The sequence below is a fragment of the Numenius arquata genome, chromosome 1, assembly GCF_964106895.1.
Source record: "Numenius arquata chromosome 1, bNumArq3.hap1.1, whole genome shotgun sequence".
Lineage (NCBI taxonomy): Eukaryota > Metazoa > Chordata > Aves > Charadriiformes > Scolopacidae > Numenius > Numenius arquata.
In genome coordinates, this window is record NC_133576.1 from 111,826,063 (window position 1) to 111,853,224 (window position 27,162).

At 40.7% G+C, this 27,162-nt stretch overlaps 2 protein-coding genes across 3 annotated transcripts in view; one reads left to right on the forward strand and one right to left on the reverse strand.

The window, feature by feature from the left end:
• The first annotated feature begins 2,588 nt into the window (after nt 1-2,588).
• On the forward strand, nt 2,589-23,073 carry SERPINE3 (serpin family E member 3). Its single transcript, XM_074156900.1, has 8 exons — nt 2,589-2,847; nt 7,135-7,368; nt 8,634-8,831; nt 15,181-15,379; nt 16,445-16,545; nt 19,477-19,563; nt 21,918-22,001; nt 23,033-23,073. The coding sequence occupies exons 1-8, from the start codon at nt 2,589-2,591 to the stop codon at nt 23,071-23,073; spliced, it is 1,203 nt and encodes a 400-aa protein (XP_074013001.1).
• A 1,827-nt stretch (nt 23,074-24,900) lies between these two features.
• INTS6 (integrator complex subunit 6) overlaps nt 24,901-27,162 on the reverse strand; it is a 48,600-nt gene continuing 46,338 nt past the window's right edge. For both annotated transcript variants that reach the window (XM_074159797.1, XM_074159721.1), the window contains one exon: nt 24,901-25,490. In XM_074159797.1, the coding sequence (XP_074015898.1) occupies nt 25,397-25,490 (94 nt within the window). In that variant the 3' untranslated portion in view covers nt 24,901-25,396. The remainder of the gene's footprint in view (nt 25,491-27,162) is intronic.

The following is a 27,162-nucleotide window of genomic DNA, read 5'->3' on the forward strand; positions in this document are numbered from 1 at the left end:
CTGGGTCTAATTTTCAGTTACATCTTCCATAAATGCTTACCCCAAATCTGAATAGCAACATTTTTGCCAGGTGGGAATTGAACGTCAATTTTTTTGATAGTAATACCTAAAACCTTCAGGGGATCCCTACCTTTCTTCCAAATCTTAATAAATCTACAGGAGAGTATCAGGCAGGGCACAGAGGAAATGTCTTATCAGCTCTGGAGCCTCTGGGAACATGACATGAAATCCAGCTGTGCAGTCCTCACCAGTGACCAGATTTAATTTATCTATCGACAGCTCTGAGCTTTTCAATAAATCACTTGGTGGCCTCCGTTTCATTCTCTCTGAATACATGTCCAGTCCAGTGGACACTATTAACGATAACTTCAGCACAGAGGTCCTCATGCAGCAAAACTCTTAAGCCCACATGTAATTTTCAGCATGAGGATACTGCCATTGAAATCTCTGCCTGTTGTACTAGACTGGGACCGGCCAAGGTCTTGCCCTTCATTTGTCCTAGAATGAATGTGGTCTAAACCCTGAGACCCCAGTAACAGTGTCTATTCTGTCATCCTCTCAAAACAGCAGAAAGAGAGGAACAGCACAAGTGCAGACAAAGGGAGGCCCATTGCTTCATTCTCGTTTGGGCCATAATTCAATTGTGTGGCTGCTTCTTCCCTGCTAAGGATGAAACAGCAGCACCTAAACGCTACTGCTTGATTGTAATGACCTTTTTTCCCATGTCTTCTTTCCCACTTGCAACAGGAATGTTCGCTGTGAAATAACTAGGCATATATATAATGTCAAACTCTATGAAGATCAATAAGCTGAAGTTTTACACTCATTTTTAAGCCGAAACCTTGCTTGCTTAAGGTGCCATTGTGAAGCTGTGAGGCTGAACCTGTGAGTATGCTGGGCAGGATTTGATCCTGTCACATGAAGAAAACCATGAACAGCTGAAGCTGCTTTTAAAGCGGTCACAACCACAACTCTTCTGCTTCTGGTGCGTTCAAAGAGACACCTTCCTCATTCAATCTACTTCAAGTGCACCGCATTGGTGTTTATTTCCTTCTGAAGACTAAAGGGTGAATGAAAACCTTTCTATTTGGGATGGCATTAAAAAAAATACTGGCAAATAAAGACATTTTAATTGCATGGGATTTCTGAATAATGTTTCAAAGTGGAGGGAAAAAAAACAGCTGTGTGCCTGGTACACAGAGAGCCCTTTCTCTTCCCCTTTGTGGCAGAGGAATCAATGGAATTCATATAAAAGGAGGAGGGGGATGGGAAGAGAGATAGGAGATGCCTTACTCAGTACCAGCAGGTCACAAGTCTCATGAGGCTCGAGCAGGGCTTGCAAGGAAGTTGCTGACTGTATCTCCATGTGTACCTTTTTGTTCCTTGCCTTGGATTTGCTGGTCAGTGGCATGCCGCTCTGCCTGGCTCTCCATAGAGCTTGTAGCCTACAGGAATTTGGACAGAGTGGTACAGACATCGCCGACAGAGACTCTGATCACTGACTATCCCTTTAAATGCAGTCTCATGACTTAGTCTTTACTCCACTACCTATTAAAGAAGGAGACAAGACGTACATAGACAGCTTCCATTCAGGCACCCAGAAGGACACAGAAAGGCAAGACAATTTAACAGAGCTAACTGTGAGTAAATGCGAGGCATTAGAGGTGCTCTCTAGAGCAAAGGGCATGGAGAAAGATTTGTAGGAAATCCTGAAGTGAAAGAAGGTGCAGTATTTTTTAAAATATACTTGTATACAATTTTCAAAAGGCAAAATTTTGTAAAGAAAGCTATGCTGTCATTTTAGCGTTTTTCCTTTAAATATGAATTCTAGTGGGAGGCATCCCTGCCCATGGCAGGGGGGTTGGAACTGGATGATCTTTAACTGGATGATCTTCCAACTCTAACCATTCTATGATTCTATGAATCTAAGTGTTTCTTAATGTAACATTGACCAATGCTTGATTTCCCATAAAAATCCGAAGCAGTGATTTTGTGCTACAAGCACTGGAGCTTTTTGCAAATACAACCTTTTTTCATTGGGATAAATTTCATAGAAATATCTTGGGGGGAAATTTGAAGCCAACCTTTTGCAAACTTGGATCTAAAGCCCAGCCTGGAGCCTCCAGTTAGGTACCTGCACCTCACAAGGTGCCTTCCTTCTGGGAGTGCTGGATGTGACCCCCTTTCTGCTGGGGACAGAAAGGAGCTGTGGGCACTCAGCAGGGTAGAGACTGCACTGAGGTGTTCCATCATGCATGCAGGTAGCTAACTTTTTCACCAGCTCTGTATCTCCACGCACTGTAATGGCCAACCATCCTTTACGGGTACTGGAAAACTGGGTTCTTGTTAGTCAATAGAGTCATCAGCATGTCCCTATGTCTCTGTATTGGGGGAGGGGAGGAGGTTTATGACAGTAGCTACTGGGTAGACCTGGACAAGTATTTTAACAGTGATCATTACTATTGTAAGTGGCATCTTAACACCGACGGAAAGAGAAAGTTCCTCTATCAGCTCAGCTTTTCTAAATATAACTGTATTGTTAATTGCAGGTATGATTGGTTGGTGGAGAGTGTTCCCACCTTGCCTTCATGTTGCCCATTTTCTTCTCTGCATTTATCCTGTCTGCTTGCTGCTTAACCAAAGGAAACTGCATCTCCTATGATGAGCTGAAAGAGCTGAAGACTGAATTTGCCATCAATCTCTACCGGCATGTATCTGAAGCAGAGAACAGAACCAATCTGGTCATCTCTCCAGCAAGTGTAGCTGTTTCTTTGGAGCTGCTGCAGTTTGGAGCTCAAGGAAATACCTTTACAGAGCTGCAGGATGCCCTAGGATACAACATTCATGGTAATGTACTGCTTTTAAAAAGTACTTCTTGTTGTACATTTTGCAATAAATTCACAGCTTCACTAAGGAGACAGAAATTGCACACATCATACTAAACTTCTGTCTCGTGCAAGATGAAGCTTAGGAGTGTTTTCTCTATCTTTGATATCCAGGTATCATCTGGACCAAGGAAACTCAAGGGAGTATTTGGTATGCGTGTTACTATTCCTCTCTTTTTCTTGATCAGTGCTTACTCTTTTACTGCACTGAAATACAACTACATCTAGAAATGCTACTTCCATGAACAGCAGAATTGCTCCTGGTTTCCCAGAGGCCAACTGTGTCCTTTGTGTCCTGGCCTCCCCTGTGTCCTCTTCGGGGAGATGCCAGACAGAGGACAGTCATTTGCTCTCCTATCCCATTACCAAATTTTATGAAACCAGTAGAAATTGTATTATCTTAAAGGTTTTGCACCTTTTTCTAATGTTATTACAACTGGCCAAAAAGATGAGAAGTTATTAGAAGGAGACTGGCAGAGAGATATACATTGACAGATGGATGGTGCAATTGCATCTTTCCCTGAAAGCAAGCTAAAATAAAACTCACTGGGAATCTGGAAGGGATATGGAATAGGCAGATGTCTTAAAATCCAGCATTAAGTCAGCTGAATTTAAGGATGCTGTTTTCATTTGAGCTCTGGATTATCCTACCATCTCACATCACACGTCAAAAACTATTTTACATTATGAGCACAATGTTTATGAAAAGCAGATGACTGCCTCATCTTCAAAATTTGCAGCTTGCATACAAGACATGTATAGAGGTGACACTGCTATTTCTCAGCATAAATTTACTTTCAGTGTATGAAGACTAAAGATAAAACCTACAGCAATTTCATCGTCCGGTGCTATGACCTGCCTTTGTCACCAGTACCATTCTGTGTAGCATTGATATTCAAAACCAACACAGCAGGAAGAGCTGTCTCTGGCTGATACATACAGATACAGCTGCATGTACTGACACAAGGACAGTGCATCTACATTATGAGCTGCTGATATGATGAAGTCTTGCCTATAAGACTCCTGTTTCTGTAAATTCAATAGGGTAATCTTAAACAACATTAATTCGTCCCAAGGATTATACCTTGCTTGACACATTGGTCATTAGGGGCTCAGTTATTAAGAAAGAACCTTAAGAGTAATATTGCAGAGTGAAATTCAGGCACAGATCTCCACACAAAATGTAACAAAGAGAAGTGCAGAGGCTGTTAACGACTTGCTGGCTCTTTTGCACTCCTTTACTTCTTCTCATATGGCACATCATATCAAGCAGACATTTTATGTCCATTTTAGTTGTCTGTGGCACAAGCCACATGAGCTTTGGCTTTCAGTAATATTAATGCATGAATGTGAAAATAAAGTAGGATGGGATCTATTGCTATCGGTTATAACAGCACGTTTCCAGTGATGGAGAAGGAACCCTCTTCCTCAAATGGTTTAAATCAAATAAATAAATCAAATACTTAGATCAAATTTCCTACCAGATGAGTACAACCAAATTACATCTGTAGGCATATCTGATAAAATTCCTTTCATCCATTAGATGTTTGCATTAATGTTTCTTTTGGTCTGTCTTAAACAATAATGAAGAATGTGGTTAAAATCTTGCAGGCTGAAAACAATGAAAACATTGATGGTTCATTCACTATTCACAAAGAATCCGCTCTTACATGCACTTGTAATCTTCTTTTAATGTTTGAAAGATTTGTTCACCTTTATTCTAGCACTAAGAAAAACAATGTATAAAGGGATGTCCCTCTATACACCACAGACAAAATTACATGCTTTAAAATGCTTTCTCTTTGCTGTTTTATTTTATCAACAGTAGAGTATTTAAAAGCTATTTTGAACCACTCTCCGAGTAAGAATTCAGGACTTTGGTTAGCTAAGCACCTTGATATGGCTGAAGTTACAAGCTCAGGATACCACACCTCACATTAACATCTGTTTCCAATTTACCATCTTTGACTTCTCACATCCTCCAGAGAGCTGGCCAAATGCTCCTGTACTAATGCAAAACACACAAGAAAAGCACTTTACACCTCAGATCCTGTGAGTTTTCTTGACATCTGTTCAAGAAGTTCAATATTTTATCCCTTAAAGAGTAATAGATCTAAATTTTAATACCAAATTTCCCATAGCTGATTAGTCTTCCTACAGGTTATTAAAGGAGCGCTATTAGGTTAAAAGAAACTCACTGCACTCTCAGGTGGTAGAAACCAGTAGTCATGAAACTCTCCCTTTAACCTATCAAGAATCTGAACCAATGTAGTAAAAGTCTCCTGATGGACTGTCTGGCAGCTGGAGGATCACGGTGATCCTGCCCTTGACCTGATGCTCAGCCTGGAACAGGTAGGTCCAGGTGGGATGGACTTCCCCAGTTAGCTGCCCCAAACTTCCCATGTCCCAGGTGGCAGCCCAGCCTGACTTCCCTCCACCCCTGCCTACACCCACAGGTGTCTGGAGAAACTAGGTGATTCCTCCCTTTGCCTAAGGTCTCCGTTGAGTCAAAACAAAGATTTCCAGCCAGACCATAACAGAAATTCCAGACAAGACCATGGGGAGCCAGATACCTGTGAGCTGCCCAAGGCATCCTGAGGTTTCAGGCCAAGGCAAAGGAGCATCTGAGCCAAGTACAGCAACCTGGAGAAGCAAGGGGCACAATACTGACCCTCCTTGGAGATGGTGGCCAGCAATTCATATATAACAGAGAGCTGCTAAGATTTCACACAGAAATTGGGACACTTGGGGAAATCAAAAAGGTCCTGTTGGTCCCGCAGAACCAAGAGGTACTGAGGTCTTGCTGAAGAAGCAGTGCTCTAGTGGAAGGCTTATTTACAGAAGGAGGAACCTGCTGAAAACGTCTTAAAGGCAAGTAAAAATCTCAACAAGACTTTTATTGGCTGGGTGCAGGCAAGTCTCTTCCAAAGCACAAGGGAAACAGGAAAGGGGCTGAACCATGAACATGGGAAGTTTGAGAAGATTTGACACAGAGTCCACAAGCATCATCCAGACTGGGTGCAAATCCCAGGCCTCAGGAGGTCACCGTAGCACGAACTATCCCATCACAAACCATTACAGCATGCGAAATAATGGCAGCCAGAAATGGCTGCTAAATCACCCTTCAGGGGAGCCTACTAGGAACTTTGTGATTTTAAAAACACAAGATTCTCTAAGCTTACAGGACTCATGTTCCCATTAGGCCCACACCTCAACAGTGTATCCATCACAGAAACCACCACCGTTGAACTACCATGAGCTCCTCAGGAACAGGAAACCGGAGCACTATTCAACTATTTTCATTAGACAACAAATTACAGAATACATTACTGAGTTTTGAATGACGCTGAGCTCGTAATTGCTACAAGCATTTGGGAAGACTGGAATAGAATTTAAAAGGATCTTAGAAAATCAGAGAAATTTGTGAAGTCAATAGGACACTTTTCAATAAGGACAAGTATAAAATTCTACATTTAGAAGGAATAATCAGCCATTCAAATTGAGGAAAAATTAGCCAAAGAATAGTGTTTTTAGGAAAGGATTTGAGGGTTCTTATGAATTAAAAAAATCAATAAGAAATATAATTGTACTTCAAAAAAAAAGCAGACACTCTTGTGGGTTGTATAAAAAGAAGAGACGCTTGTAACACAAATGGCGCAACCTATCAGCTCTTTTGCGCATTGCCAGGGCTCATCTGCAACACTGGGCCAGTGTGGGGCACCAGCCTTCAAGAAATAAAACAGCACATGAGGGCCAATGCTAGCAGAGACAGATCTGGGGCAGTCAAGGAGGTGCCTTTCCTGGGGTGGGTGGCATTGATAATGGCAGGAGAAGGAAACAGTGGTCCTGTGGCATCGGCAGCATTTACATCCAGAGGTGCTAGATCTCACTAATGGGAACTCAGAGAGTGCTCCAAAAAAAATAATGTACCTTATGAACTGTAAGAGCTGTGTTTACAGAGAGGTGTGAGCCTGATGCGAAAGCAGCCGCTTGACATATCTGCACTAGAGTGATTTCTACAGCAACATGAAGAGTGCTTTCCTGAGCCCAACGCGTCACCATCCTTGACAGTAGTGCTTGACAATAATACCCTATAAAGTCAAGGGTGCTTCAGCTGTTATAGTGCTTTAACTTTCAGAGGACAGCAGTGTCAGCACTAGAGTTGAGAGCTGCAGAGCCCTGGTGCAATCTCTGCTATCCGTAGCCTCAACATGATAATTGCAGGTTTTCCCTCTCTCTTGCCTGGCAGATCAAAGTGTGCAGGGCTTCTTGCACGCTGTGTACGAAGGAGCCACTGACTCCAGCCAAGGCACGGCGGTTCAGCTGGCATGTTCCTTCTTTGTGGACACCGGGGTGCAGCTCTCGCCCCGCTTCGCTGCACGTGCTGGGCGCTGGGCAAACAGCAGCCTGCAGCAAACCAACTTCACTGACCCCAACAGAACCACAGCCCAAATACAGGAATGGATCACCGGTAACCTCGGAGGTAAGGTAACCACCCACGAGAAAGATTGCACGCACATGAATAAAATGTAAAATAAGAGCAGTGAGAGAAATTGCATTTAACCAAGTATGAAGCTTTTTGCTACACTCCATGATGTCCAAACCAAGACTGAGAGCCAGTAAATCTAATTCTTGTGCTGATGCTCATTTCTAATGAAAGAGCTGAAATAGGTCTGAATCTGAGTATAAGTTTGCAGTCTCAAGCTGGTAACCACTTGTCCTTGTTCCTCTAATTTTTAAAATGGCAATCCTTTGCACTGTTTTCAGTTTTAATGAGGAGCAGCCAAATTCCCCAGGGACCGAGTTCACTGTGTCAAATGCTTTCATGCTGCTATGGGGAACACACAGGGCCACAAGCTCAGCAGTCAGACTCTGAGTTTAAAAAGTCAAAATAGGAAATAAAAATAATTTGCTTTTCACACAAGCAAGAAAATGAATGACATTAAATTCTGTGTTAATGAAAAAAATAATTGAAAAAGCCAGTCCTTAGAAGCAGCAGAGCAAATCAGTTCCTGATTTGCCCTGTCACCTTCAGTAAAGTTAGTGTTAATTTGGCCATCAACATGAGGGGATGGTAATTACAAACATTAAAGTTACTATTGAAAAAAAAAAACTCTATCCTTCTTAAATTAACTGTAATAAGTGATCCAGCTTCATGATATAAAAGTATTACTCTAGAAAAAGGTACTAAAATGGACGTTCATATTGTGGTGCTCACAGGTATATCGATGAATTAAAAGGGATCACATTTTCAAAAGTCTTTCAGATACCCAAAGCAAGTTGAACTGTCAAGTAAATAGGAGAGAAGAAGAATTAGGATATGAGCTTCAGTTGACTTAGTTACTTCATAAGCGGTCTGTAATCATGAATCCATTTCATGAGGGATTTCTAGTGCCAACGATGAACCACTCCAAGATACATGCAAGCACATTTAGCCTAGAAAACCAGTTAGGACCAGGGCATGGTGCTGAGCACCGGGCTGCTGTCATCCATGCTGTTCAGCGAGTAGCATAGTCCTGGCACAACTTTGGCTCTCAACATTGACCAACTCAAGCTCCGTTCTGGGGAGAGCATGGACTAACAGGCACCCCAATGAGGTCCACATACAGCTGGGGAGGGGAAGGTAGAGGGTTTAATAGTGCCTTGTGAGTTGTGCCTCTTGCCCTTAGGGACAGAGAGTTGTTCCAACTTGCTTTATTTACTGGGTGAGTAAGATGGTGTCTCCCTCCCCACCTCTCTCCTGTGCAGGTGGGGATGTCCATGGCATGCCATTGGAGAGCGCTGGGTCACCACTCAGCCAGATGGCCCTGGTAAGCACCATGTACTTCAAAAGCACCTGGCAAAAGAAGTTTTCTTTTATGGATACCCAGATGTTGCCTTTTACCACAGAGGAGGGCTCAACCCTGAAAGTGCCCACAATGCATCACACAGCTGAAGTTAACTACGGTAATTGTCCTTGATCCAGATTTGCTCTGTTGTACAACACGGAACAGTTTTATTTATTTAATTTCCACAACTACCACACTAAGATGTAATATTTTCCCAGCCTAGGGAAGTCTCAGAAGAAATCCCATCAAACAAAAAGAACACCTGGGTGACTGAATTGGCTTTTTATAATTGCAGGCAATCACAAAGCAGATCCTAGGTTCAAAATGGTTCTTAAAATATCTACTGTCCATGCCCCATCCACCACAGACCAACATCTCCCAGCACTCCATAACAGACTTACCGGCTATTGCAAACAATTGAAAGGCACCAAGAGAACGTGCCAGGAGAAGGGAACAGGAGGGACTGGAGGTATCTTGGCATACAAAGTCCTTTGCAATAGCAGGGAGCTTGTTAAATAAAGCTGCCTAGGAAGGGAGAACTGTAGGAAGCGTATCTGATCCCATGACAGAGGGGCGGTTAAGACTAAAACAAGATCAAGCCCTTCAAATTTGATTTGTGGAGTGGGTAAGAAATTTCCTGGCCCCTCAACCTTGTCACTGTTTGCCCCTTGAGTGTGTGAGCACCGGAGAGAGGGTAATATCCCTGTGAGCACCAGCACTGCACACCCATCCCTCCTGTCCCAGCTGGTCTCCAAGGCTTTAGGGTAAAACTTCAGATCTTCAGGGCCAAACTTTGCAATAAAAGGGAGAGGAATTTTTCAATAGCTTATAATCAGTCGATACTCTCAGCATGGGCTTAAAACAGTATAAATACAGATCAAACTTTTATTTGTATAATATATGAATACAGTGTATGCTACTCTCAAAGGCCTGGAGTGTGTGGGTTGCTGACAGGACTCATGCCATCAGCTTGATTTTCTACCACCAGGAATTCTTCCAGTTAGCTCTACAATCCCTTTCAAAATAAAAAAATCTCATTTCCCTTCTACCCTAAATTTCAAAACTTCACTTAGGTAAAAACTTTTCTAATTCCGAGTCTAAAATTTTTCAAGGCCAATTTATATCTCTTACCATTGTGACAGCTTTATCCTTTGACTTAAATAGTTTCTCTTCAACTTTGATATTTACTCCCAAATGCATTTGCCAGTCACCAAGCTGCCTCTCAATTTCCTGTTAGCTAAGCTGAAGATGCCAAGCTCTTCTAATCTATTAAAAAAACAGATACTTCAATTCTCTAGTAGTCCTTTTCTGCACTTTTCCAATTTAAATTAATCTTTCTTGAAAATAAGTGGTCAGGAATGTACATAATACTTTTAATGAGGCCATATATATGCTTAATAAAATGCTCTTAATATTTCTGTGACTTGCTAAAAATACCTTTCATAGCGCACCACAGAATCAGCTCAGGGTGCTTTCTCAAGGTTGACCCCACCTGGACCTTTTTTCTTTCTCCACTTTTTTCCAGCTGTTGGGTCCCAGGTAAATCAAGGGGAGGGAAATCTCCATGGATACATACCTTTTTGTGTGGTTTTGAACCGCCATTTGATTTCCACCACTGCAGTCATCATGGTAACCTCACTTTTTGTCTTTGATGAAATTCTTGAGTGTTGGCAATACTTTGGAAACCCACCAGCAACATCTTTTCAACCTGGGAGTCCTGCTTTTAATCTAGCTTATTGTAGTTTCCCCTTCAAGTGGCTGCTTGCTGCCTTTCATTTCTTGCTCTAATTGACATCACTTCTACCTGTAAATAGTGCCACAGTGAAACTATGTTTAATATGTTTACTTAAAACTAGATGGCTGGATCTATGCCTTTTTGTCAAATTAGTCATCAAGTCAAAAAAGCTTATAGCTTTCTTTGCTAGGCTCTACCTGATATTGCAATTTATCTCTCTTTCTATTTCCCTCTGTGACTTGATTATTCTTTTCTTCAGAGTACGCTCTAAAACTTCTCAAAGACAGACCTAAAATTTCCCAGATCACTTTCTTTTCTTTATAAATATACTCCTGCTTTCTAGTATTGTTACACAACTGAATCTACAGGTCTATTAAAAATCTTTGCTGATACATTTGCAATTTCACATCCAAGTTCTTTTTGTATTCTGGGGTGACGATCATCCAGGCCCCAGGTTATTATTTGTCTCTCAAGTAGTTTAAACTTTGTTTTGGTCTCTGGTGTTGTAATACCTCCTGTTCTTTCCTAATTTCATTTAGGAACCTCACCATTACCCTTTGCTATATCATCAGATTATTTCTTTCCCATCAGTTCCAGCAAATAAATGGGATGAATCTAAAAAAAAATAAATTCAGTGTTCAGCAGCACTATTCTTCCTTCTTTTTTCTCTTGCTTATATGGCTGAAACATTTTCTTTTTCTGTGCAAGAGTCACATGAGGCAGGCAGTTGGCCACTCATTATTTCTATGCCTATTCATCTCTGAACCATAATTCACCTGGCTAAGGAACCACTTTTCCCGCCCTTTGCAGGCTTGTCCTTACTGTTACATCTTTCTTTATGGTGTTTCTTCTTCTAGGCCATCCGTGGTGTGTCCACCACACTTCTTCCTCCTGTTGGGATTGGCAGGTCTTGAGTGCATTCACACCTCTGACTTGGAGCATTCGTAGAAACATAGAATCATAGAATGTTTGGAGTTGAAAAGGACCTTAGAGATCATCGAGTTCCAATCTCCCTGCCATGGGCAGGGACACCTCCCACTAGACCAGGTTGCTCAAAGCTCCATCCAGCCTGGCCTTGAACACTTTCAGGGATGGGGCATCCACAGCTTCTCTGTGGTAACCTGTTCCAGTGCTTCACCACCCTCACAGCAAAGAATTTCTTCCTAATATCTAATCTAAATCTCCCCTCTTCCAATTTAAAACCATTACCCCTCTTCCTGTTGCTACACTCCGTGATAAAGAGTCCCTCTCCATCTCTCCTGCAGGCCCCCTTTAGGTACTGGAAGGCTGATATAAGGTCTCCCTGGAGCCTTCTCTTCTCCAGGCTGAACAAGCCCAACTCTCTCAGCCTGTCTTCATAGGAGAGGTGCTTAAGCCCTCTGACCATCTTCATGACCCTCCTCTGGACTCACTCCAACAGGTCCATGTCCTTCTTATGCTGGGGGCTCCAGATCTGGACACAGTACTCCAGGTGGGGTCTCACGAGAGCAGAGAAGGGCGGCAGAGTCACGTCCCTTGACCTGCTTGCCACGCTTCTTTTGATGCAGCCCAGAACATGGTTGCCTTTCTGGGCTGTGAGTGCACATTGCCAACTCATGTCGAGCCTCTCATCAACCAACACCCCCAAGTCACTCTCCTCAACCCATTCTCCACCCAGCCTGTACCTGTGCTTGGGATTTCCCTGACCCAGGTGCAGGACCCTGCACTTGGCCTTGTTGAACTTCACGAGGTTTGCACAGGCCCACCTCTTGAGCGCATCCAGATCTCTCTGGATGGCATCCCTTCCCTTGAGCGTGTTGACCTTGACTGCACCACACAGCTTGGTGTCATTGGCAAACTTGCTGAGGGTGCACTCAATCCCACTGTCCATGTTGCCAACAAAACAGCACTGGTCCCAGTGCTGACCCCTGAGGAATGCCACTCATCACTGGTCGCCACTTGGACATCAAGCTGTTGAACACTACTCTTTGAGTACAGGCATCCAGCCAATTCCTTATCCACTGAGTGGTGCTTTTGTCAAATCCATGTCTCTCCAATTTAGAGACAAGGATGTCATGTGGGACAGGGTCAAATGCTTTGCTCGAGTCCAGGTAGATGATGTCAGTTGTTCTTCCCTTATCTGCCAATGCTGTAACACTGTTGTAGAAGGCCACCAAAGTTGTCACAATTTAGCCTTGGTGAAGCCATGTTGGCTGTCACCAGTCACCTGCTTATTTTCCATGTGCCTTAGCATAGTTTCCAGGAGGATCTGCTCCGTGATTCCCATCCTCTCTGAGTCTTTTATAAGTTAATTGACTTTACTCACGAGTGCAGAGTTTCCCCTTCCAAAACCCTACACCGTATCATCCTCGTTGTTGAATAACATAAACTACTACATCAACTCCTGATCTTTCAGCCCTGGCTGATTTCGTATCACCAGCTCACCACAGGGGTTTTGCTACTCGTGATATCTGGAATAGCCTCATCCTTTGTTGCTTTGCGAGCTGTTTGGGTAAACAAACACGTCTCTTGGGACTAACACACACCTATTAGCTCAGGAACAGGCTTTTTCTGTGAACTTTCTCTTTTAGAAGAGTGAGATAAAGACATGAGAGGGCTGTAATGACGGAAGGCAGGGGCTGCCAGTGCTTGTACAAATGGGCATCTCAGGTAAAGACCAGTTCAGCAGCTGAGCTGCATTGACTGACCATATATTTGCCCCTGAGCCCTTGCAAACTTGCTGTGAAATCATGAGTTCTGCTTGTCTGACCATTTGCCTACACACAAGAACTCCATCCTATCATCCTTAAGTAGGTAGCTGGAGTGTTAAATATACGGACAGAAAAGGAAAGTTAACCAAAATACTGGGATTGCATTCTCACGTGATCTGAAATGTGTGAGCTCCCTGCAGCTGGAGAGACTTTTGAGGGAAGTTGAAATGGGAGGGATCGTTTAAAATTTGCTGGTTGTCAGATTTGATAGGGCCAATTCAGTCTTTGTCACTAGAAATGCTAGAAAGATTTCTATCAAATCGGTTTGAAATTAGTACAAAAGACAGGTTCGGTACAAAAAAAACAAAGGCAGGAGATAACTTTCCTTCATTATTAAATGACAGCAGCTGTCTCCCATCGGGATCCAAAACACAGAGCAAGAAAGATTAGCTGTGGCCTGTTATTGTCTTAGCATTTACAACATTATTTATCCTTTTAGCATGGCCACACAGAACAAATCAGCCTGGGGACAATTAACACTGCTCTAAGAAAATGTCAACATTACTGTGTACACATGCCTTTTAAACACTGCAGTTATTTTACATATTCATTTTTCCAACCAATTTGTTAACCATATTTGAATACTGATTTAGCATATATATAATCCTTATGGGATGCTCAAAATCAGTTCAAGTAAGGAACACTAAATTCTGACTCAATAATTTCAAGTCTTTGATTTTCTTTCTAATTAACAAGTAAGGACTACGTAACCTTTATGCAGAACATTTTGACTTCAAAATATCAGCGTGCCCACAAATTAAATGGCCAGCGCACTACAAATGTAAAACTTCCCTGCTTACCCATTACAAACCAGAAGGTCTTTTCCCAGCAAACGATCCCCACGCTAGGAGGTGGTTTTAACAGCGCAATTCCCTGTCCATATTACATGGCGGAAGGGCTAATCTAAGAGCCTAAAATTTAATCTAGCAGAATAATCAACACTTAAGGAATTTCTATTTAGTCCGTATCTGCAAAACTAACAAATGTTGTACACTAAACATTTGAGACATCCTATAGCTATGTATTTATTGGCAAATATTTAGACATTATGAACATGAGCTACATATATTCAGTTATTTACAACTGCTGACTCAGAAAGCATATTTACCCTTGAAGATACAACTACCACAGCCGGGTTAATTTATTGGATTAACAGACGCAAAAATAAGAATATAAAATTGTGATAATTGAATCTATTCTATTGTATAACAGAGTCCATTAGAAAGGCCTGGATGAATTGTTCTTCAAAATATGGAACTAAAATGGTACTTTTAAATGGCTGTTACAAATTGTTGCGTAACTGATTACAAGTTTGGAAGCCCACCAGCTTTTACTTTTCAGACTAGTTTTTATAACCTTCATCTATTTCTGATAGGTCTTTGTGCCTAGATTTTCAAAAATAATAAGTTTGGTGCATTAATGTTTGATGTAACTGTTTTTTGAAATAAGCTTAAAACTGATTTTTAGTAGTAAAGATGGAAACATGAGGCAAATTAAGTTTCACTGAATTAAATAGGACACTGTTTTGTTTTTCTGATTTCTATCAGTAGTGAATTTTTAGTGAAAGATATTTAAAAATTGTACGTTTACTCAAAGAACAAGCGTTGCCAGAAAAGTCACCATAAATTTACTGTCGTTGCCTCGGTAATGTTTTTTAAACTCTGAGCAAGGAGGACAGCTACTATAAGAGACAATAATAAAATATCCATTCTCTGTTGAGACAGTGCTCCAGGTACTATTACTGTCATTGGCATTTTTCTGCCAAGATATATCTATGTATCGATATCACGCAATCATCTCTGTTCAGATGGGCCACTGTTGTGAGTTAAGAGCAACTGAGCTGGTTGCCAGGGCCCGTGTGCTGGAGACAACCCCTTACACCCCATCACTGCTGTTCTGAACCATCTGCTGACCCAGGCTTGAGTTGTGGGTTTGGGGTTTTTTTCCCTACTTGAATAAGATCTATATTTGCCCACCTACAGGCCAATTCCAGACTGCAGCTTTGGCGGCTTTCAACGTGGTCGAGTTACCTTACCTGGGGGAGAAACTCAGCATGTTCCTAGTGCTTCCCAGCCACAAAAGAACGTCTTTGTCCCAGATTGAGTCTCACCTTTCTGCCAAAACCATAAACCTCTGGGCCAACAGCTTAAAGAGAACGAAGATGGACATTTTTCTCCCTAGGTAAGCGACATTAATAGTGCAAGATAGCTTCACTGCTTCGGTTGTCAGAATTCTGTGTGACAGCGCTGACGAGAGCAATGTGTGAGATAAAAACAAATGAGATGCTTTCAGTTTTGTTATTCATCACATGATCAGAAAAGCTCTAACCCTCTCTTAAGGCATGAAGAGGTGAGCTGGGAATGCCAAAACTTTCTGGTATGCTCTGTACTGTTTAAAAACCAAATATTTCATTTGATTCTACAGCTTTTATTAAAAATTTGTTTGGGGTACAGCAATCCTTTTAAGATCTGAAAAGACAGAAATGTTCCTGGCCCTTTCCCAGTCTATTTTTCTCTTTGGCTTAAGAAAGAGTAAATATATAACCTTTAGAAGAAATGCAATAGCATATTTTTATAACTTGCTAGTATACAACAAAAGTACTCTACAAAGAACCTGCGGGCACCCCACCAGTCCTACCCATCTTTCTGTGCACAAAGCAAGTTTCAGCCATCCATTTTCCACATTAGTCATTCACCGTTGCTAGCAAATGCATATATCCTGGAGCTATTTTCTATCAGCTATTCAAATGAAATTGCATAGCAGGAGGAATCAGGTGCGGGAGAGCCTTTTGTGGCTGTACCCATTGTATGGATCAGCATGGAAGGGCTTCATTACACATCTCTTACAATACGTTCCCTGCGTTAATGAAGTGCTGAAAAACAATTTGTACACTAATACTCTTTCTCTCCAAGCTAATCTTTTGCAAATGTTTCAACGGGCCCTTTGCTATGGCCAAAAAGACTGTTCAGAAGAGGACACTTGCTGAAATGCAGAGTTCTTGTGTCAAGAAGACTGAGAGGGGGTTTGATTGCAATAGATGGAGGCAAGGGATTCCTTCTGTTAAAGTCTTCAGGTGAAGATGAGTCGCTTTGCTGCAAAGTACCCTTAATCAGAGAAGGCATTGGGCTCATGCAGAAATAGACAGATGAAATGCAAAGGCTTGAAATAAATTACATCTATTCCACCTTTTAGCTCTATGGAACTACAAATCCCACACTTAAATAAAATCTATCATATTAATTTCAGGTTCAGTATTCAAAGCCTTTTTGACCTAAAGACAGTTTTTTCTGCCTTGGGAATTAGAGACGCATTTGATCCCAACACTGCTAATTTTAAAGGTATTTCAGGTAAGAGGCTTGACTGAATAAAAAATGATCACTGTCCCAATAGCTTTAGACTCTTACATTTGAATGATTCAGTAGACCTGGGCCTTCTGAATTGATTGTACGTCTTTCTCTGTGGACCTCAAACACAATTCACACTCAACTGTTCTACTTTATTATTGGCAATTGTAATTTGAGCTGTTGTTTTGTAGGAAAGAGGAAACTGAAAGGGCCAGGGCTTTTTGTGGTCTTGCTTTTGCTTTTTTTTTTTTTCTTTTCCTTCTTTCTTTAAGATTAAAACTGTCAAGGCAGTGTAGGCCTGGAAAATGGTTACTCATTCAGAGATTTAGGATACTTTAACACAACTTGCATTCCTATGTTTGTTTTATAAATAGTCATTTAACAGTTAGGTCCAACAGGTCTGTATTCCGACTCTTGACACCGCAAACAATGTTGACATATGCCCATGCTACGTTGTCTTGCTAATCCAGTGACCAGTGGACTAAATTATACTTTCCCTTTGCTAAAATACTAGCATTATGATTGTAAACTCTCTTGGGTCTGGAAGTCTTAAATCATCCCGCTTATTGGAAAATTTTTATCCCCATTTAATATTAATACTAAAAAAATCCAAATTACCTATTTCCTTTTTCTTTTTTTTTGACTGCTACCAGTAACATAAATTATTCCAACTTAGTCATTTCTGCTCATAGGAAAGACTCCGCGTGGTAACTGCCCAGAGAGATGGCAGAGTTCACGCAATTCTTGTGCATGTGAGTAAATAAATGGAGGTACGACAAGAAGGAATTCCTCCAATTTAAACAAAGCTGCCTTTACAGAAAAGTTGCTTTCTTGGAACAAGCCTCAGAAGGCACATTACTTACATGGGGGTTTTTATGCCCCTTTTACTGCACTGTTTTATTGCGGTACATATCTCAGACTGCAAAGAGATGCACATTAAAATAATTTCTCATTGCCCACTTATTTGTTAAAACCTGCTCCTTTGTTTATTGCAAACTAATGTCAATATGCTGATAAAGTCCACAAGGATGCATTTTATAAAGTTAACATATACTGCAATAAGATAAACACTTTGAGGAAATTAGACTCCATCATAAATAAACTCATTTAGCAGCTGCTTTCTTACGTAAGCAACTCAGTGGCTTTCTGCTTTGCATCACACAGGGCAAGGCTTGTAAAAGTATTTGATCCTGCCTGTGGCAGGGTTATGGAGTAAAGGATATGTTGAGGCCCTTCTCAGTTCTACTCTTACACTACTCAGTTACGTATCATAATAGTAGGTTTATAGCTATGATGGTCCGAGAGTTACACGAGGCAGAGTTTGTAAGGAAGGTTTATCTTTTATTTAATCAATAAATACAGTTGGGAAAAGAACAGGTAAGCTTTCAGTTCCTCTTCCTTATGAAGGAGTAACCAGATCACATTTAGCAAAGAAACATCTTACTTCATTTCAGACGTGGAATAGCTTCTCTATGCCTGAAAGCTTCTATTTTTGTCCCTCCAAAATATGTTAGATTTATCCAATTTAAAAAATTCTGCCTCTACTTAATTTTGTTTTGTTTGTTTCCATTCTAGATTTTTTGACTGGACAGAATTCAGATAGAAACAGATAAAATGGTCTTCTAGTATTTCCTTGTTTTCACCTATATGTCAGACTCCATCCTCAGATTCAGACAAGAAAGAAAAAAAATCTCTCAACCTTCCCTGCTTTCTGCCTTCTGCAGTCAGTTGGGAAAAATTCGTTTTTTCCAAGCTCCATTTTATGTCACGGTCCCACTGTTTCTTCATGAAGAGTGTTTTTTTCTACAATTTCCCTTCCAACGGTTCCTCAATTGACTCGTTGTCCCCACTGTGTTAAGTAGTTTCTACTCTCACCATGTTACCTTGCTTTCCACCACAACCTGGAGACCTCTCAAATTAGTAATACCCATTCAGCATTCAGTCCACTATCATCTGTACAGTCATAAAGATGAAAGAATAGGTAAATAGAGGTAGAAATGAGGGAGGAGATGTTCCTGTACTGTGTCCAAGCAATGCTCTTCTGTAGCGTGAGCCCAACTTCCACCACTGGACACCAGTGGAAATGGGCCAGATTGCAACCGGCTCCATAAGCAGGAACGTGAGGACACCTCACAGCTCTTCCAGGTTTACACTGATACAAACACAGTCAAAATCTTGTTGTTCCCCTGGATTAAAAAGCAGACCTGAATTATGAGAAGTCAATAGCAAAAATCCCTTTAAGCAGAAACATATTCCATCTTTGCATTCACAGTAGTGATTGTTTCCTAAGAAGTTCACTGCTTGTCTGAAAGCGGGTTTCACATTTCACGTAGAACTCTGAGGCACCTGGGCCATCAAGGAAGCTGCGTTCTGACAAAGGACATGTTTAGGTAAATAGATCCAAGACACACACGAGCGTTTTAGCTTATTCCCCAACTTGCCTGCACATAAAGTCACACTGGTCCAAAATCCGTATTAGTCACACTATCTCAGCAACGTGCTGAGCTAAAAAGTCCTTCATACCAAGCTAGCTTAGAAGTTCAGACTGTCTATGCTCATACGTATCAGGCACATGTATGAAAAATCAGGACCTGAGTCAAAATTAGAATTGAGGATCTTCTAATGCAGAAGCCAGATACAGAAACAGGAATTGAAAGGGAGGCGTGCACTGGGCTGTCTTTCCAAACGTGATGTGGTGAAGGAACCAACGGAAGGAATTTGCAACAGAAGAAAAGCTAATAACATCACAACGTACTGTTTTCAGTATACTGTCATTGAATTAGTTGCCCGGGTAAAATACCTAACAGTTATGTCACCCTTAGATTATGTAGGAAAAAAAGGTGAAAGCATTCTGAATTAAGAAAAAAAGAAAATGGTATCTGCAATGGAATTCAGAAAATAAGTATTAATATTCATTTCTGGGGTTTTTTGCAGAGCAAGGTAGTCTTTACCTTTCAGAAGCTATTCACAAAGCAGAGATTGAAGTAACAGAAGATGGTACAAAGGCATCAGGAGCTACAGGTAAATCAAATACAGAAATTTGACTTTTCACTTCTGAAAATTATCACTACAGAAACAAGTACCAGTCTTTTATTTAAGGGGAAAAAAAAAAAAAAGAGCAGCATTTGGACTAGATGGTCTCCAGAGGTCCCTTCCAACCCCATGTGATTCTATGGCAGCATTTCAATGTATGCCTAACCTAAATTTAAATTTTTGTATTTAAAACTCTTCCATTTTACTTTTGTAATTGTTCGTAAGAACTCTTAAAACTCTTCCCTTTCCATGTTTGATCTTAGACTAACATATAAACACTCAAGTGAAAATCAGCTTTACCAGCCCAGAGACAGTTCAGTTGAAGAAAACAAATCAGTTCTTTTTCTGTTGGTCAAATCTGTTTCCTCAGATGATGAAAGCAAAGACTGAAAAAAGGTTACTAATGTTTTGTTTTTTGAAGATGATCTCTTTGGGAGCACTGGAGGTCATGACAGCAAAGGTTTGCCTTCATGACAATGAAGACAGACTTGTTTCTTATGTACTTTGAGGCGTGGCCTTTGTGTGCAGTAGTTTCTGCCAAAAGATCATTTCCAAGTGAGCAGCTGGGGCTGCCTGAATGGTGAGATTCGGAGTAAAATCTCAGCTGTTGACTAAAGAGCCAATAAATGACCTTCCTAAGCTGAATGACACCTCAACAGAAATCCACCATCACAACTTAAATAAAACAGGGGAAGTAAAATTACAGAGCTATGCCATCCCCATTTTTCTTTTTATTTTTGTCACGTGAGCTTTATCAAAGGCAGCCTCTGCTTTTTTGTTTCCGTTTTGGAAACGCTCTGGAGATGCTACAAGTCAGTGTGAAAGGCAGCAGCAGCCGTAGCCCCCTGCATGGAGTACGTAGGCATTACTGCCGCTTGCTTCTCTTCAGAAGCTGAACACGTCCTCAAGCCGATCGAACGTCAGCCCAGCAGAAGGGTGATGGTTAGCTACATCTCTCCTCGCTGCTTCCCGGGGCTGCGCTGACTGTAGATGTGCTCCACGCACACGTTGCAAACGCTGGTGGTCCCCGACTGCAGATCAGGGCAAGACCTGGGTCTCTCCCATCTCTCCCGCTTGCCCTCCTTTCTTTCAGAAGGAAATCCAAGAGGCAGGTAGGGAGAGCACCACAGCGCAGCCCACGGTCACGACGCTAAAAGGAACCCGAGCACAGCTGATTTGGTGTAGCATTCTTCTACCAACAACTTTGAATAAGGCACATGCTGTACATACGTGGGTGTACAGTGAAAGTTTGACATAAATAAGTTAACCTTTCTGCCGAGCTGTACAGTTTTAATTTATGACGGTTTTCTTCTCTACTGGGGCACTAATATTTTTAGTAATTTTTCAGGTAATTCCCATACAAAATAAAAGCTTTTAGGTGGCTTCAATACATACCAAAGACTAAGGGTAATAGCAATCAGACATCAGACCTTTATCCCATGGAAACCAATGCCAAAGCTTCCCTCAACTCCAGTCAGACCAACCTGAGCAGCTGACTTTAAAAGGTATAATTATGTTTATTGTTTACTTTAAAAGCTTTGGATCTAGTCACAGAGTGGCCTGAAAGCTAAAGCAGGCACTTTTTTAGGTGCACTGAAATAGTGTCACTCAAACTAGTTTTATTGAATCTTACTTGAATTTTCAATTTAATTCCATTGCTTTAACTGCTCATTAAAAAATAATCCAAATCTGGGGCTTTTAGTATTGGGGTTTTTTTGACAACGTATTCTTAAATACTATATAGCTACAAGGAAGAACTTATTGAAATAAGATGTATTTTAAAAATAGCTGAGTCATCGTAATTCTTAAGGACTCTTTATTTAATCTAATAATTAACCCAGAAGCAGAGAAGGGAAGGACAATCATAAATTGAGGATACTTAGGTTTTGTTGAGAGTTCCAATTCCAGGATGATGTAGGTATTTCTCTCCCATTTAGAAGAGAGACCACATTTGTACCTTGCTTATCTTTTTTACCACGACAGCACAGCTAGGAATTGGCTAACATGCTAACATGCATACCATGCTGAAGCATGGTATGACTTCAGCAGAGTTGGGGCTGTGATAACAACAAAAAAATCTATTGCCTTTGAAATCCAAAGCCAGATAAGACTCAACTTCAGCAACAAAATACATCCGAATCACTCACACGTGCCGTCTCACAGCACTTGACTTTCTCGTTCACCCCAGACTGATTTCACTGTTGGATAAAATTGTTGTTTCATTCTTAAAGCAGAGGAGCAACTCAAAACTCAAGGTACTGAACATCAGAGGTGGAGGGCACTGTACAAAGATGGAATGAAAATGGACACATTTTACTAATGTTTTCTTTGTTGCATTACAGCAATGGTATTACTAAAAAGATCTCGAATGCCTATTTTCAAGGCAGACAGACCTTTCATATTTTTCTTGAGACAAGCTAACACAGGTAGGCATGCTCTCTGTTTCAGTAGCAGAATCCTTCACAAATAGCACTGAAATCAATAAGAAGTTCATTGTAAATAGTGTGTCATTCTTTAGCCCAGAAAATTTCAACAGCCATGGGAACAGTGGGTGTAGGGGTTTTAAAGCACAAAGAATAGAGTTTAATTTCTTTATAAAGAACACATGACAGTCATAGAAGTCAGGGAAGCCAGATTAGAACTCTTCTGTGTAAATGCAGTATGTGCTCAGAAGATATTTCTACCATAATTATAGGCACTAGAAAGATCTTATAGATCTTAAACGTCCCAGGATTAGGGACTGACCTCCACAGGGCAATTCAGATTACAAATGGGTTGGATCAGTTGAATTCGTACTGAAGGAATCAAAATACAAATCTTTCCCTATATATGAAACTTATTCATGCCTACGCAGATGGCACAGAGCAGAGACTTCTGCCTGCAGGCACCAGAACTCCAGGGCCTGAAACTCCCTGTATTAATTCCTACCTCAGCACTTTCTAGGGTGATAACTCAGAAATTCTGAAGACCAACAATCTTTTGCCCAGCGACAGCTCAGAATACGCAGAAGCATTCTTTTACGTTCCCTTTGAAGGCGAGGCAAGCTAACAGCAATACAAACAACTGAACCACAAATCCAATGAATCTGAGGCAGAGATTTCATTCAAGAGGTTGTAATAATCTCTTCTGTAACTACAATATTAACAGAAAGGAATGAATTTAGGCTCTGTTTTGCTCAGTTCAAAAGTGACTCTTTAGCAAACGGTTTAGGTAAGTTTTTCAGGTTTTAGCAGATTTCTGGTTTGGGTTACCAACTATTTGGAAAGGCCTTTGATTTTAATACACAAATATTCATATTATTCTAAGGCAAGCAGGTAATTGCAGACTATTTTTCCATACAAGCAATGAATGATCACAAATCTGATAGCTCCGTGCCTAATTTATGTATTTAAACTGTACTACACTTTGAAAATGTGGTCCCAAACTGAAATAACGTTAATATTGTTTTCATTTACAGGTTCAGTACTCTTTATAGGAAGAGTTAAAAATCCTTCATAATAAACACTAGGAAAATACAGTCTTCTGTTCCTCCTATGATGAGCTTTCCTTCAATGAAATTAAAGGCTACGTTATATATAGTAGCCTTAACAGTTAAAACAGTTTTAAACAATATCACTTTTGCAAAAACAAGATTGAGCAAGTCCTCCACTACCTTAATCCTTTGCACACACTGTTGGAAACTTACAGCTGTCTAGGAATCATTAGCACCGCAACTACAGCAAAGATAGTAAGCATATAACCATTTGAGGATAAAATGAACAGATTTTGCTACCTAAACATTTAAGAATATGGGCCAACAGCTTCTGCTCAACTTCTTTATCATGGCTAAAAAGTCAGCTTGACTGTTGTTGAGTACGTAGGTCATCTGAAAGAAATCATCCTACAAGAAAACTTTGTGATATATTGTGATATATGTTATTTTTCAAGCACAACTTTACTTTCCTGTCCTGAAGTCAAAAACTTAAGAACAAAATAAAAGTTCAGTCTGGTCCTAGACTTAGATATAATCCAGTTGAGATAGTAAGGTAAGAAGCAAACAGCGAAATGCTGTGAAAAGGAAATCAAGTTGAGAAGCTGTTTCAAAACTGACAGAACAGGAAGCAAAAATACCCACTCCAGTGATCAAACAAATATTACTGCCAAAAAAGGTAGTAGTACTACCTTTACTACCTTTTACTTTTTTTTTTTTTTTAAATTAACACAGCATAGAATGGGCATTCCTGAAGAACACCGAATGAGACTAGAAGTCTCTAGATAATGCTATTTTCAGCATCCTGACAAAAGCTGGGATACCGTGAGTGTTTTAGTACAAGATTCAGCAACTCATGGCACAAGCATCAGAAGCCCAGGCCCATAAAGATTTTGGGTGAAGACTGCAAATCACTGACACGAGGATGATTCAAGGGTTGGAGCATCTCCCTTATGAAGAAAGGCTGAGAGAGCTGGGACTCTTTAGCCTGGAGAAGAGAAGGCTGAGGGGAGACCTTATCAATGCTTATAAGTATCTAAAGGGTGGGTTGAAGGAGGAGGGAGCCAGACTCTTTTCAGTGGTTCCCAGTGACAGGACGAGGGGCAACGGGCACAAGCTGGAACATAGGAGGTTCCACTCAAATATGAGAAGAAACTTCTTCACGGTGAGGGTGACAGAGCCCTGGAACAGGCTGCCCAGGGAGGTTGTGGAGTCCCCTTCTTTGGAGATTTTCAAGACCCACCTGGATGCAGTCCTGAGCAACATGCTCTGACATGCTCTGGGCAATCCTGCTTCGGCAGGGGAGTTGTACTAGATGATCTTTATGGTCCCTTCCAACTCTAAAAATTCAGTGAAATTCAGTGACACCTAGGAAAAGCATCAGAGCAAGCTTTCCAGAAGTTAAGAGCATCTAGCACAGACTAAAGACATGGCCAATAAAACATTCAGTGATATTCTGTGTCCTTCTGGTTGTTGCAGCATTTGTAAAAACATGTAAAAACTTCTGACATTAAAACTCTGTGCAGAATTCCTCAAAGGCTACTGACCCCTGCATTACTACACTGTATCTTCACAAAACTGTGGATTTTCTCATTGCTGTGGATGTGCATAAAGCACATCAGTTTGTTACACCAGTCACCAAATAGTGAAGCACAAAGTACACAAAGCCACAGGATATCATCCTACCACACTTGTGATTCAGCATTAGATTCCTTCAACTCGTTCTCTGATTAAAAAACAAATATCCAGTGATACAAACTGTCTCTCCATTCTTTGACACTGATACTAGAATACAGAAGCTCTGGCAAGGGAAGACAAAATGAACCAATCCAATAAAAACTGAACTCAATCCTACACAAAGATTAAAATAGAGTTTTTATTGATGGAATAACAAAAGTGCTTTTCTTAAATATTTTTCAAAATACATTTATACAACTTACAATAATATATCCAAAATAACTGTATATACAAAACATTACCTTGTTTAATGTATGTGCTTTTTTTTTTTTAAAATTACAAAGCAACTTTTTGGCAAAGTTCAACCTTAAGAGGTGATAGTTTTGAAGGTTGGATTAAGAAAAATAGAACCTGAGGGAAAGTGACACAAGTCCATGACAAGCAAGAAGTTCTCCGTTTAGTTAAATAAAAATGTTTTTGGGATATTTTTCACATTACAAAAATAAAAGAAGTGAAGAAAAAAAAAAAAAGATGATGGATACTTTCCTCATCATTTTATAGAGCAGCTTCTCATTCTTTCAGGTATAAGAACTTGAGATAAGAGTGCATGTCAAAAATGAATGCAAGTAAGGACAGCAGTGCCCTGCTGTGGCTTTCTCTTGTGTGCAGTGTGTCTTAGCTGCTGTTGATATGATTGACCTGATTGGATCTGCGATGGATTTCTTCCAGAAAACTCTCAAGCTGTTCTATCAGCATTCGTTTTTTAAACCTGTATTTAAAAGAAAGCATAATAATGGATGCACACAGTAATACATGAAACACTGTTCACGAAACTTTTACTGAATCCTGGAAACTTCACTTATTATTTTAGGTTCAGTGCACAATTAGGTTATAAGTACCTCATGTGTATAAAGATTGTCTCCTAAAGTTCTGGTAAACTATTAACTTGCTATTTCATTTAATGAGAGAATTCAAAACTGTGCTTACTACAGTTTATTCTAGCACCTTGCTTAACATCACCTAGCCCTCAGAAAGTCAGGAAAAAGAGTTAAGTTTGCTGTTTCCAGAAGTAAATTTCTGAAGTACAGAAATAAAGTATATGCCAAAAGAACTATAATCCTAAAGTTGACAACAGGTTTTAGGGATCATTTGCATGCCTCCATGGTGCATTCACAGAAGTTAAGTGAAGTTGGTACTGGTGAAGTAATAGCCATTACATAGTGCAGAGCAAATTTCCTGAGAAGAAAATACAAATTAAAAGTTTGAGAAAGAAGCTAAACAAAACACAGATGTAATCCATACCTGGAGTCTCTGCAGTTCTATTCCATATCGATTATGCAAATTTGACCAGCAGACCATTTTGTCACCTTTGCTTACAGCCCTGCCTCGGTGCATATAGCTCCTTGCTGCTTCCAGCTAGCCCTCCCCCTCGCAACACTTCTGCATCCAAGAAGGCACTTCTGATCAATGCTTTGGCAGCCATACACATACTCAAAGATCAGCAGCAATGAAGAGATCACCCACTTACTCAACTCAGTACTATTCTGAACTATACACCAAGCTCAGTCCTATGACCCCATTAAACCCCAGCAAAAGCCTCTAATCCCAGCCAGGCCTCCCAGTCCATGTTCTTGGCTCACAGAAACGCGTTATCTGCCCTAATTCCCAGACCGCAGACTTCCCCACAATCCCAGTTTGACTATGGGGAAACAAGTTCCCATTTCCAACCACTTACTATCTCATTGAATCCCCACGATCTGGGCCCTTACCCAACCTTCTCATCACAGTTCTCCACAGTAATCCCATGGAAAACCCACACTTCAAGTACTGCTTCCCCTCCGTTCTTCCTCATGGCTTTCACAGCTGCTCCCTGCTTGTTGAAAAGTATTAACCTGGGAAATACATAATTATTCCTTCTCATTCCCTCTAGTAAAAGTCAAATTATTTAAGCTAACAGCAAAGTGCTTTAATATAGTATATCCTAGTGAAAATTTAACATGCTTATATTCTGGGCAATGTTACTTTCCAGAATACCTTCAAGCCCCTCTGAAGCAGCTGTACAAGTTAACAGCAGACGTTTCCTAGAAACTTAAAACCTGGTGGAAGGTGGGGAAAAAAACACATTGCTAACTATTCTCACATTACTGTTGGCACAAGAATCCAGGTTTACAGTGCACTATGCCCAGCCCCTCAGTACATCTCACTGGAAGTTCTTTTCCAAATGCTGAACCCTACAGCAAGCAATTTTTTTTTCAAGGCAATAGAAACAAGCTATCACATTAAATAATACTGTGCTTAACAGAATTGACTCCAATTCAACTGTTCATTCTGCTAGGAAAATTAGTACCCTTACTAATAAAACCTTCTTGAGTAGTTCTAGCTGTTGAGCATAAAACTTCATTATTATTTTGAAAAGGGTTGTATTAATTCTTGCCAGCACT